Source organism: Rhincodon typus, chromosome 44 (genome assembly GCF_021869965.1).
Source record: "Rhincodon typus isolate 14 chromosome 44, sRhiTyp1.1, whole genome shotgun sequence".
Classification (NCBI taxonomy): Eukaryota; Metazoa; Chordata; class Chondrichthyes; order Orectolobiformes; family Rhincodontidae; genus Rhincodon; species Rhincodon typus.
In genome coordinates, this window is record NC_063375.1 from 1,815,261 (window position 1) to 1,828,808 (window position 13,548).

General features: G+C 46.5%; 1 protein-coding gene across 1 annotated transcript in view; it reads left to right on the forward strand.

Annotated features, from left to right (window-relative positions):
- Positions 1 to 675: 675 nt before the first annotated feature.
- The window catches only part of ccdc115 (coiled-coil domain containing 115), a 15,186-nt gene continuing 2,313 nt past the window's right edge, over positions 676 to 13,548 (forward strand). Inside the window, exons 1-2 of the mRNA XM_048619951.1 lie at positions 676 to 1,201; positions 11,141 to 11,244. Coding sequence (XP_048475908.1) covers positions 773 to 1,201; positions 11,141 to 11,244 — 533 coding nt within the window. The 5' untranslated portion in view covers positions 676 to 772. The remainder of the gene's footprint in view (positions 1,202 to 11,140; positions 11,245 to 13,548) is intronic.

The following is a 13,548-nucleotide window of genomic DNA, read 5'->3' on the forward strand; positions in this document are numbered from 1 at the left end:
GGGGAGGGGTGTGAGGGATGAGTTGCGGGAAATGCGGGAGACACGGTCGAGGGCATTCTCGGCCACTGAGGGGGGGAAGTTGCGGTCCTTGAAAAACGAGGACATCTGGGATGTCCGGGAGTGGAATGCCTCATCTCGGGAGCAGATGCAGCGGAGGCGAAGGAATTGGGATAAGGGGATGGCATTTTTGCAGGAAAGTGGGTGGGAGGAGGTGTATTCCAGGTAGCTGTGGGAGTCGGTAGGGTTGAAATGGATATCGGTTTCCAGGTGGAAAGGGAACTGGGCAGGACGCGGGTCGCTCTGACGGGATTGATTCTGACGCCTGTCAGTGGGGAAATGGGCGGATACGTATGGGAGGCCTTGCGTGATTGGCCCAAGCGTCAGGCAGCCGCACGGGATGTGGGTGGGGATTTATGGGAGGCCTAGTGCGATGGGTCCGAACACCAGCCGGTCAGTGAGGGATGTGGGCGGAGTTACATGGGACACCTAGTGCGATTGGTCATGATGACTGCCGGTCAGAATGGTATGGGCGGGGATTTAAGGTCGACCTAGTGCGATTGGTTCTGACGCCTGCTGGTCAGAATGGTATGGGCGGGGATTTGAGGGAGACCTAGTGCGATTGGCCACGACGCCTGCCAGTCATAGGTGTGCGGGCGGTGAATTAAGGGACCGTAGTGCGATTGGTCGTCACGCTTGCCTGTCGGAGATATGCGAGCGGTGAATTTAGCGAGGACTAGTGCGATTGGTTCTCACGCCTGCCGGTTCGAGAGGAATGGGCTGGGGATTTGAGGAGGGCCTAGTGCTATTGGTCTTGACACTTGCCCGTCAACGTAATGTGGGCGGGGAATTAAGGAAGCTTGGTGCGATTGGTTCCGACGCCTGCCTGTCAAGGGATGTGCGTGGTGAATTTAAAGCCACCCTCGTGCGATTGGTCCTTAGGCCTGTCTGTCAGAAAGGTGCACGTGGTGTAGCCAGGGCGCCCTCGTGCGATTGGACCCAGAGACTGTCCATCAGAGCGATGTGGGCGGTGGGTATTGTTGATTGGCTCGCTGCATTGGGGGAGCCGCCAGCTGCCATCATGGGCACCGAGTCTGGTTTGAGGCCGCTGTGTGAGAGCCTGGACCGGCTGTTGCTGCGCTACCTCCGGGATGTGGAGAGTCTGATGGAGCGGCGGGGGCGACTGGAGAAGCGGATGGAGCAGGTGAGGAGAAGACGGAGACCGGTGTGTGTCTGTGTGGAGGGCGCTGGGAAATCCCAACAGAAAGTTCTGGAAAATAAACCCCTCCAGTGGGTCAGGGCAGGCCCTGTGGAGAGAGAGATATAAAAGAAAAATAAACAATCATGAGATTTTTGTTTTCAGATCCAGATGTCTTTCATCAGAAAAACAGCACGAACACTGAATTTGAAGGCCATTCAGCCCCTCTAGCCCGTGCTACCATTCAATAAGATCTGATCCTCCACATTCCTATATTTGCTGTTTCAGTCCAGCAAAAATCTAAATACCTCTGCCTGAAAACCACTTGGTGAACCTGCCTTCTGAGGCAGCCCGGCACAAAATGTGTACAGCGTGGAATCAGATCCGTCGCTCCAATTCATCCATGCCGACCAGATATTCTAAATTAATCTAGTCCCGTTTACCAGCATTTGGCCCATATCCCTCTTAAACCCTTCCTAACCATATGCCCATCCAGATGCCTTTTAAATGTTGTAATTGTACCAGCCTCCACCACCGGGTGCTCTGGTTTTCCTCCCATGGTCAAAAGATATGCAGGTTAGGTGGATTTGCCATGCTTAAGTTGTCCATACTGTTCAGGGATGTGCAGGTTAAGTATGCTAGCCATGGGAAATGCAGAGATAGGTTAGGAAATGGGTCTGGGTGGGATGGCCTTGCAGAAAGTCTGTGTGGATTTGTTGGGCTGAATGGCCTCTTCCCACACTGTGGGCATTCTATGACTTCCTCTGGTAGCTCATTCCATACACACATCACCCTCTGTGTCAAAAAGTTGCCCCTTAATTCCCTTTTAAATCTTTCCCATCTCACCTTAAACCTATGCCCTCTAGTTTTGGACTCACCCCACCCTGAGGAAAAGGCCTTGTCTATTCACCCTATCCGTGCTTCTCATGATTTTATAAACCTCTATAAGGTCACCCCTCAGCCTCCGACATGCCGGGGAAAACAGCCCCAGCCTGTTTAGCCTGTCTGTATAGCTCAAACCCTCCGACCCCAGCAACGTCCTCGTAAATGTTTTCTGAGCCCTTTCAAGTTTCACAACATCCTTCCTATAGCAGGGAGACCAGAATTTCACGCTGTATTCCAATAGTGGCCTAATCAGTGTCCTCCCAACTCCTATGTTCAATGCACTGACCAAAAAGGCAAGCATATCAAACACCTTATTCACTATCCTATTCATTTGCAACTCCACCTTCAAGGAGCTATGACTATGACCTTAAACTGCAACCCCTTAAGTTTTTTTTCTTCAAAAGAAACCATGGACTGGCCATGAGTGAGCATGCCTAATCTTGTTCAGGATCTCGTACGCTTCGGTCATTGCCGTTCTGCATTGATCGCACCTGTAGACCTGTTTGTGATCCAGACCTGTCACAGCCTTGTCCCTGCATTGACGACCTTTGGATGTACGAATTAGGAGCAGAATTAAATGGTTCAACCCTTCCAGCCTGTCCTGCCATTCAGTCCCTGATCTGCTTGGTTTCAAATTCCTCATTCCCCACTAACACCCCCCAACTCACCCAAACCCAATCCTTAATTCCCCTGCCTAACAGAAATCTATCCAGAAACAAAAGCAGAAATTGCTGGAAAAGCTCAGCAGGTCTGGCAGCATCTGCAAAGAGAGATCAGAGTTAATGTTTCGGGTCTGGTAGTCCTTCCTCAGAACTGGGTCAGTCGCAGTTCTGAGGAAGGGTCATTGAACCCAAAATGTTAACTCTGATTTCTCTTTGCAGTTGCTGCCAGACCTGCTGAGCTTTTCTGGCAATGTCTGATTTGCTGCATCTGCAATTCTTTCAGGTTTTTATTTAGTAAGAATCTATCCAGCCTCACTTGGAAAAACGTTTGGTGATCTCCCTCCTCTGCCTGCTGAGACGAAAGTTTCAAAGCAGAAATCCTCTCGTTTCCACCCCAAAAGGGGCAACCCTTCATTTTAAAAGGATCCCCTGGTTCTGGTCTTGCATACAAAAAAAACATTCTTTTCTATGTCCTCCTTGTCAGAACCATTCAGGATCTTTTAAACCCTAGTCAAATCACCCTCACTAAACTCCATAGTTTAAAAAAAAGTTTAAAATCCATCACTGAAAAGGCCCTTTGAGTCTGTGCCAACTTATCTATCCAAATGTGGCGAGTGGTACTCCAGCTGTGGCTTAACCAGAAAGAGTCCTCTACAGCTCCAACGTGACCACTCTACTTTTATAGTCTATGCCACTAAAGGCAAGTCTCTTGCATGCCTATATCATGATCTGTTAACTTGTCCAACTGCTTTCAGGGACCTGTTGGAAAATCATCCCAAAATACCTTTGAGCATCCTAGTCTCCTGAGGATTTCCTTGTCTTGTTGCTTCCTCCGATCTTTCACCTTTCAGACAGCCCATCTGACTGACCTGTCTATGTCTTCCTGTAACCAAAGACCTTCTTCCCCAGTAGTTACCAATTGGCCAATTTTCATGTCATCCACAAACTTAGTTATCATCCTCCCCCTCCAAATCCACTCACATTGTTTCAATGCATCAACAATAAGGTATGACCCTGGCCTCGAGTCACACACAGACCCTTCTATCACCACCTTCTGTCTCCTACTAAGCTAATTTTGGATCCAACTTGTTTTCTGGATCCCATATGCTTTTCCCTCTTTATCAATCTCCCATGTGGGACCTTGTCAAAGGCTTTGCTGAAATCCATTGTAAACAATATCAACTACACTGCCCTCAACCACACACATGGTCACCTTCTTGAAAGATTTCACCTGATTTGTTAGGCATGACCTCCCTCTGACAAAGCCGTGCTGACTGTCCCTGTCAAACCTTACCTCTCAACGTGGAGATTAATTTTCTCCTTCAGAATTTTTTTCCAGTAGTTTCCATACAGTGGAAACAAGCCCAGACTGTATATCCTATCCTTATAAGACAGCTCATTCATTCCAAGTATAAATCCAGTAAACTGCCTCCAACCTGTTTACTTCCTTCCTGAAATAAGGCAACCAAAGATGCCAGGTTAGTTTTTATTTTATATTCACTCGTAGCACATGGACATCACTGGCTGGCTGACTGTTATTGACAGTCTGTAGTTATTAATGTCATAGAGATCTACGGCACAGAAAAAGGCCCTTCGGCCCATAGTATCCATGCTGTCAAAAACAATCGCCTAACTATTGTAATCCCGTTTTCCAGCACTTGTATGCCCTGGCACTGCAAGTGCACATATAAATACCTCTTAAACCTTATGTAGGTTTTTGCCTCTACCACACTTAAAGGTAGTGAATTCCAGATTCCCACTGTCCTCTGGTGAAAACGTATATCGTCACATCTCTAAATCTTCTGCTCCTTACTGTTTCCCCAGGTGTTGGTCTCCCCTTCAAGAGGAGAAGTTTCTTCTTCTCATAATTTTATATATTTTAAATATGTCCTGTCTCACTCTGCTCTGAGGAAAGCAGCCCAAATCTGTTTAATCTGACTTCTTCAGTCAAACTCTCCAGCCCAGTGTAGTTGCTGATGGGAAGATGGGGGTGAGCTGCCTTCTTAAACTGCTGCAGTCCACATGCTGTAGGTGGAACCACAATGCTGTTAGGGAGGGAGTTCTCGGATTTTGAGGAACAATGATATATTTTCAAGTCAGGATAGTGAGTGGCTTAGAGGCAAATTTGCAAGTGATGGTGTTACCATGTATCTGCTTCCCTTGTCTTGGATAGGAGGAGTTGTGTGTTTGGAAGGTGCTTTGGTGAATTTCTACAGCACATCTACAAGATGGTCTGCTACTGAACGCCAATGATGGAGGGATTGGGTATCTGTAGATGTGGTGCAAAACAAGTCTTTGGTGTTGAGCTTCTTGAGTCTTGTTGGAGCAGCTTGTAGATGGTGGACAGGCTTTGGGGAGTTACTCGATGCAGGATTCCTAGCCTCTGACCTGCTCTTGTAACCACAGTAGTTACATGGCTGATATCTCCACTTTCCATACAGCCATAGAGTAACACAGCATGGAAACAGGCCCTTCAGCCCAAACTGGTCTGGGCAGACCACTGGACCATGGTGCCCACTTAATTAGTTCCAATTGCCCGTATTTGTTCCATATCCCTCTAAACCCTTCCCATCCATGTACTTATCCAAATATTTTTTAAATGTTGCTATTGTACCTGCCTGAACCACTTTCTCTGGCAGCCCATTCCATATACTCCCTGAGTGAAGAAGTTGCCTCTCAGGTCCTTCTTAAATCTTGCCTTTCTTACCTTAAACCTATGCCCTCTAGTTTTCAATTCCCCATCCCTGGGAAAAAGACTATATGCATTCATCCTATCTATGCCGCTCATGATTTTATACACCTCAATAAGGTCACCCCTCATTCTCCTACGTTCCAAGGAATAAAGTCCTATCCTGGCCAACTTCTCGCTATAACTCAGGCCTACTGGTCCTGGCAAAAACCTTGAAAATCTTCGTTGCACACTTTCCAGTTTAACTATGTCTTTCCTATAACAAGGTGACGAAAACTGTACACAATACTCCAAATGCGGCCTCATCAACGACTTATACAACTATAACATAACATCCCAACTCGTGTACTCAATGCCTTGACTGATGAAGGCCAGCAAGCTAAATGCCTTCTTCACCACCCTGTCTACTTGTGATGCCGCTTTCAATGAATTATGTACTTGTACTCCTAGGTTCCTCTGTTCCAGTACACTCCTCAGGACCGTATCATTCACTGTATAAGTCCTACCTGGGTTTTACTTTCCAAAGTGCAATGCCTCACACTTATTTGTATTAAATTGCATTTGCCATTCCTCAGCCCACTTTCCCATCTGATCAAGATCCCTCTGTAATTTTTGGTAACCTTCCTCGCTATCAACGATACCTTCCAATTTTGTGTCATCTGCAAGCTTGTTATTCGTGATTTACATAAATACTCTGGATGCGAATGTACAAGGCATGTAAATCATGAATAACAAAGGTCGTAGCACTGACCCCTGTGGCATACCATTAGTCACAGGCGTCCAGTCTGAGAAACAACCTTCAACCATCACCCTCTGATTCCTACCATTGAGCCAATTTTGAATCCAGTTCGCTAGCTCTCCCTGGATTGCATGCAACCTAACCTTCATGACTAGCCTGCTGTGCAGGACCTTGTCAAAGGCCTTACTAAAGTCCATTTAGATAACATCCATTGCCCTACCCTCATCTATTGGCTTGGTTACCTCTTCGAAAAACTCTAAAAGATTTGTCAAACATGACTTCCCGCACACACGTCCATGCTGACTATCCCTAATCAGACCTTGACTATCCAAATGTTGGTTGATCCTGTCTCTCAATATCCTCTCCAATCACTTGCTTAACACTGATGTCAGGCTCACTGACCTGTAGTTCGCTGGTTTGTCTTTGCTACCTTTCTTAAACAGTGGAATAACATTAGCCATCCTCCAGTCTTCTGGACCTTCACCAGTGGCTAAAGATGAAGCAAAAATCTCTGCAAGGGCCTCTGCAATTTCTTCCCCAGCCTCCCACAATGTCCAAGGATGGACTTGACCAGGCCCAGGGGATTTACCTACCTTAATGCGCTTTCATGCTGCAAGCACCTCCTCTCAGGTAATAAGTGTGTGGTCTAAAAATCCCCATTTGTTTCCCTTATTTCCTTAGCATCCATATTCATTAAATATTCATTAAAACTTCCCCCATCTCATGTGGCACCACATATCCATGCTGACTTTTAAGGGGCCCTATTCTCCCCCTAGCTACCCTGTTACACGTAATATAGCTATTTGTTTACACTTTCCCCCTCACCCCCACCCCTTGTCTAGCATATGTGCCAACCTTTTCCTAGCTACAGTCAGTTCCAAAGAATGGTGCTGGACCTGAAATATTAAGAATCATAGAATCTTCACAGTGTGGAAGCAAGCCATTCGGCCCAACGAGTCCACACTGACCCTCCAAAGAGCATCCCACCCCCCTACCCTATCCCTGTAACCCAGCATTTTTTATGGCCAAGTCACCTAACCTGCACATTTTTGGACTGGGAGGAAACCGGAACACCCAGAGGAAATCCACGCAGACATGGAGAGAATGTGCAATCTCTGCACAGACAATTGCCAGATGGTGGAATAACTCTGTTTTCATGCTGCCAGACCTGCTGAGTTTTTCCACCAATTTCTGATTTTGTTTATATGGCTGATCTATGTGAGTTACTGTTATCTCCCAGGATGTTGATAGCGTGTAATGCAGTGATTACAGTAATGCATACACATTGAATGTCCAGGCACAGTGGTTAGATTCTGTCTTGATGGCCATGGTCATTGCCTCACACTGGATACTGTCCAGGTCTCTCTGCATTTAGACATGGACTGCTTCAGTATCTGAGGATTTGCAAATTGTGCTGAACATTGTGCAGTTATCGGTGAACATCCCCACTTCTGATGTTATGATGGAGGGAAGGTCATCGATGAAGCAGCTGAAGATGGTTGGGCCTAGGACACTGCCCTGAGGAACTCCTGCAGAGATATCCTGGAGCTGGAAGTGCAATGACTGTTTTTCTTTCAAGCAGAATGTGGTATTGGTTTATTGCAAGGTCGTGTTTTTGACACAAAGCAAAAGTAGAAAGAAAGCTTTCCTTATCAACTCCATATTGACTGAGGATACCTATCCGTCTGATTAGTGACATCCAATGCTGGCTTTGAAATCACTTGTAACATGATGGTCTGGATCATCATAGAACCTTTCTTTTCCATCAGCAATACGAGTCACTGTGTTGCATTTGCAGTTATGAGTGTTGCCTGTCTCCCATGTTGTTGCAGTGGAAGGCATAACCTTATCAGACATGGATTGATGCCTTTGGGAAGTTTTACAGATTCTTCTAATGGTGAAACCAAGGCCCTCCTACAATCTGCAAAAGTGTATTAGCGCTGGACTGTTAATCCAGAGACATCGCCAAGGCAGATGGTGGAATTTGCATTCAATGAAATATGTGGAATTAAGAATCTAATGATGACCATGAATCCATTGTTGATTGTTGGAAAAACCCATCTGGTTCACTAATGTTCTTTATGGAAGTAAACTGCCATCCTTACCTGGTCTGGCCTACATGTGACTCCAGACCCACAGCAATGTGGTTGACACTGAACTGCCCTCTGGGCAATTAGGGATGGGCAATAAATGCCACCTGGCCGGCAACACCCTCATTCCGTTAATGAAAAAAGAAAAAAAAGTAGACCACTCCTAAGAAAGTGCAAGATGCAGCTATGTCATGCTAGCTTTCTCCAAATTATCTTGTTTTGCTTAGTGCAGCTTTGACTACACGATATTGAGCAGGTTCCCCTGGTTACTGGAGATGAACGGCATTCAGGTGATGATCAGACTTTGGAGCATGCACTGCCATGTTTAGTAACTGTTTTTCCCTGCTTTTTTTTCTATGATTTCTTGCTGTTCTGTTGAGTTGTCCCTAGCTGCAATATGCGGCACAATAATACACGAAGCTGACTTTGTTTAGGCCTGCTTTTATTGGCTTCTTGGACGAAAATTGACCAGCTGTGTGTCCTGAAACAAGACTGTTGGGTTGTTAGTGCTGCCTGAAATTGATACTGCTCCTGACTGACCATTATCTCAAGGCCACCTATATACAAGCTGAGGTCTACAGCTTCAAGTGTGGCTGTATCTGATGCTTCAGCTACTCCATCAATGTGGGGCTCAGTTGTGTGTCTGTAAATCTACCTTTATTACTCATTGATTTGATTATACATTGTTGAAATGAGGCATGATGTTGAAGGTTTTCATCTTGCACTCATCGGAACTGAATGGCAAGAAAATCAGTTTTACAGGCAAAAAGACACCAACTCAGAGGGCAATGGAGACAGCCAAATACCGCTGCATCACCATGGTAGCACCCTGGCCAATCAGTGTTGACTTACCTGGCTTGGCAGTTAACAGTTCTTGCTGCATCTCCATGCCAACCATAGCCCAACTAATCAGCACCCTCTTCTTTGCAAAAATTGTTTTTTACTTTTCAAAGTTGGTTTCCTTGTCTTTGATATCGAAAGAACCGCGGATGCTGTAAGTTCTGAGGAAGGGTCACCGGACCCGAAACGTTAACTCTGGTTTTTTTCTTCACAGATGCTGCTAGACCTGCTGAGCTTTACCAGCAACTTTGTTTTTGTCCTTGTCTTCAAGTCCCAATGTATGCAAGATGAAAAGTTTCATGTCTTATTTTAACTGTAGTTAAAATGCTACCAAATAACAAGTTGATTATAATGGAGGATAGGTGTGTGCTGCTGTGTCTTAGCTGCATTTGCAAGTTCCAGCAGGAGGAAGCAAGATGTCTCGGCAGCTGCAGTGAATGGCTAGAACACATGTTTCTGTGCTTTCATCCTTTTGCCTTAGTCCAAACTGTTTTGCTGCATCACATTCACTGAAAGTACCAAATATTTGAAGGCCACCTTCTGAGCTGATGTAGATTTGACATTTATCCTTCCGACATCGGTCCTGTGGGTGGACGTTTGAGTTTCATCATGAGAAGAGATGGATAGGACATGATCAACAAAGCCCGCTGGATTGACAACACATACACTTCCTCCATCACCAACACTCCATAGCAGCAGTGTGTACCATCTACAAGATGCCTTGCAGGAATTCACCAAGGCTTCTTAGACAGCATCTTCAAAACCCACGACCACTACCATCTAGAAGGACAGGGGCAGAAGATACATGGGAACACCACCCCCTGCAACTTCCCCTTCAAGCCACTCGCCATCCTGGCTTGGAAATATATTGCCATTCCTTTATTGTCACCAGGTCAAAATCTTGGAACTCCCTCTGTAACTTCATGGTGAATCTACCTACAGTACATGGATTGTACTGGTTCAAAAAGGCAGCTCACCACCACCTTCTGAATGGGCAACTAGCAGGGAGCTGTAAATGCTTGGCTTGTCAGCGCTGCCGATGTCCCACAAGTGAATTTAAAAATAAATTATGAATTTCCATTCCTCGACATCCATGTGTCCCGTATCATCTTTGTTCCCACAGGCTTGCATTGTTTCTTCTTTCCCCCAAGGCCTCTGATCTTATTGCTTCTAGCTACTACCCTTGACAGTCTGAATGCCTTGTATAGAACATAGAACATTACAGCGTAGTACAGGCCCTTCGGCCCTCGATGTTGCGCCGACCTTGAAACCAATCTGAAGCCCATCTAACTTAAACTATTCCATTATCATCCATATGTTTATCCAATGACCATTTAAATGCCCTTAAAGTTGGCAAGTCTACTACTTTTGCAGGCAGGGCATTCCACGCCCTTACTACTCTCTGAGTAAAGAACCTACCTCTGACATCTGTCCTACATCTATCACCCCTCAATTTAAAGCTATGTCCCCTCATGCTAGCCACCACCATTCGAGGAAAAAAGCTCCCACTGTCCACCCTATCTAATCCTCTGATCATCTTGTATGTCTCTATTAAGTCACCTCTTAACCTTCTTCTTTCTAACAAAATCAGCCTCAAGTCCCTCAGCCTTTCCTCATAAGACCTTCCCTCCATATCAGGCTTTGCTTACTTCTGACTATATAGCTATAGCTTTAACCTTAACTAGCATCCTTTCAGGGACAAACTGATTGACTTTGCTATGTAGTGTGGTTAACAAGCTCTGCTGGGGTAACTTCAGTTATATTCTTGGCTGGAAGCTATAGCATGATTCCTTTAACTGCTTCAGGAAGCACTAAATAGGATTCTGGTTCCTGCTCTGAAGTCAACACTTCTTTAACATAAGCTGCCCTACTTGGCTTTGTACCATACTCTGAGCTGCCTTCAGCCATTGGGTCAATATCCGAGAGTGTATGTTTTAGGCCCCAACTCAGATTCAGCTGCTAACAAAGTGGCAGTGGGCTGATTGGTGGTGATCTGCTCCAGTTGCTGTACAGTTCTAACCTAAAGACCCTCTTCCCTAGGGCTGGTTCTTGCTCTCCAAAGCTCGCTACTCCATGGGAAACAAATGTGTTTCGTCATTGCAGTATGGACCGCAGATGGAGCCTTTGGCTCAAGTCGACGTGAGGTAGGTGTGGAGGTTTATAATGTGAATAATTGCTGTTGACACTTCTGTCGGGGCAGGGATTTTCAAAAGCAAGAGGCAGTAAGGCCCGCCCCCAACCATCTGTCCCATTTCCTCCGTCTCCGTCGCGTATGTTCAGATGAGGCCCACTTCGACAAGGGAGCCTCTGAAATGTCCACATTCTTCCTCAACCGAGGATTCCCCAGCTCCATTGTCGACAGGGCCCTCAATCGGGTCTGACACATCTCCCGCACTTCTTCCCTCACCCCTTCTCTTCCCTCCTGCAACAGCGATAGGGTTCCCCTTATCCTCACCTACCATCCCACCAGCATCCACATCCAGAAGATCATCAGATGCCATTTCTGCCACCTCCAGCAAGATGCCACCACCAGACACATATTCCCCTCCCCTCCCTTGTCCGCCTTCCGCAGGGACTGTTCCCTCCGGGACACCCTGGTCCATACTTCCTTCACCCCCAACACCTCCCCACAGCCCTACGGCACCTTCCCCAGTAACCGGCGAAGGTGCAACACCTGCCCCTTTAACTCCTTCCTCCCCAGTATCCAAGGGCCCAAACATACCTTCCAGGTGAAGCAACACTTCACGTGCACTTCCAAGAATCTAGTCTACTGCATTCGCTGTTCACAATGTGGTCTCCTCTACATTGGGGAAACGAAGCATAGACTTGGCAACTGCTTCGCAGAACATCTATGTTCTGCTCGCAAAAAAGACCCTGAACTACTGTTTTTGATCTCCCTTGAATTTCCTGACAGTCTGCTTGGGTGTGTCAGTTGCTGATGGATTAGGTTTCCTTTTTGGGGATGTAGTTAGGTCTGCAGCCTATGTCCTTTCTTGTACCAAATTCTATTCACCTGTCTGCCTTGTGCATTCTCACCAACATCAGGTACTGTTGCAGAAACACCTTGATTTTTAAGCCTTTGCCTTGTATCCTCCATGTCCTGTGTTCCTCTCTAACTTTGGAGCCTTGTCTAGCCTTAGGACCCTGTGAAGACTTCTGTTTTCCTCTAATTTATCATAGAATAGAATCCCTCCAGTGTGGAAGCCGGCCATTTGGCCGAGAATCCACACCGGCCCTCCGATGAGTGTCCCACCCAGACGCACGCTGCTATGCTATCCTTGTACCCCTGCTAATCCCATGGCTAATCCCTCTAGCCTGCACATCCCTGGACACTGTGGGCAATTTAGCATGGCTAGTCCAAATAACCTGCATGTCTTGGGACTGTGGGAGGAAACTGGAGCACGGGGAGGATGTGCAAACTCCACAGAGACAGTTGCCCAGGAATGGAATTGAGCCTGGATACCTGGTGCTGTGAGACAGCAGTGATAACGACTGAGCCACCCCAATTCTGTCCTCTCCCGTGCTACTGATATTTATCACTTCATTGTTGGCCAACTGACTAGGCCATAAGTTTGGGAATTCAAACTGCCATCTCTCTCCAACTTGTTTCAGACAAGCCTGATATGTGAAATAAGAAATGATTGTAACTAAAATACAGAAATGTAAATAAAACCATAGAGGCAGGCAGGTTCTGGAACACAAGCCTTGCCAGTTGCCATAGTGGTGTTGGTGCCCATAGACTTGCAGTGTCCAGTGCCTTCACCCATTTCCAGATATCAAAAGTAGTGAATCGAAATGGCTGAAAACACTGAGAATTTGTGAGAATGGGGATCTTGAGGATGCCAAGCTCTGACCATCTACTCAATACTTCTGCCTGGAGATGGGTGCAGATACTTCAGATGTCTTCTTCAGAGCCCTTTCCCACACTCTCAGTGAGAGGACCTCACTCACTGCCCTGTCCCACAACTGGATATGGGGATATTAAGGAAGCCCAGTCTGAGTTTTTGTAGCTTGATTGTCCACCTACATGCACCACCAGATAGAATGCAGTAGAGTGTAGCCTGGTTCATTGATAGGGGGCTGCATAGCCCTGTCTATCAGTTGCTTCACCCACTAAATAGCACAGAAGAAGTATTTTCAAGCCTCACCAGGTTGGCACATCAGTTTTAGGTATCTGTAATGCTGCTCTTGGCATGCTGTCCTGCAGTGAACCCTGACTTGATGGCATTGGCACAATGGGGCACATGCCGAGCTGTAAGGTTACAGCTTGTGGTTGAATACGATTCAGCTGCAACTGGGCTCGTAGCCCACAATGGCTCATCAGTGTCCAGATTTGAGCTGCTGGATGTGTTCAAAATCTGTCTCAGCAAGGAGGGTGGTAGAGCCAGACAAGATACAGGTTTGTGGACTTGGCAGTGAGACTCCCTCACTGTGAATGTTGAGGGACA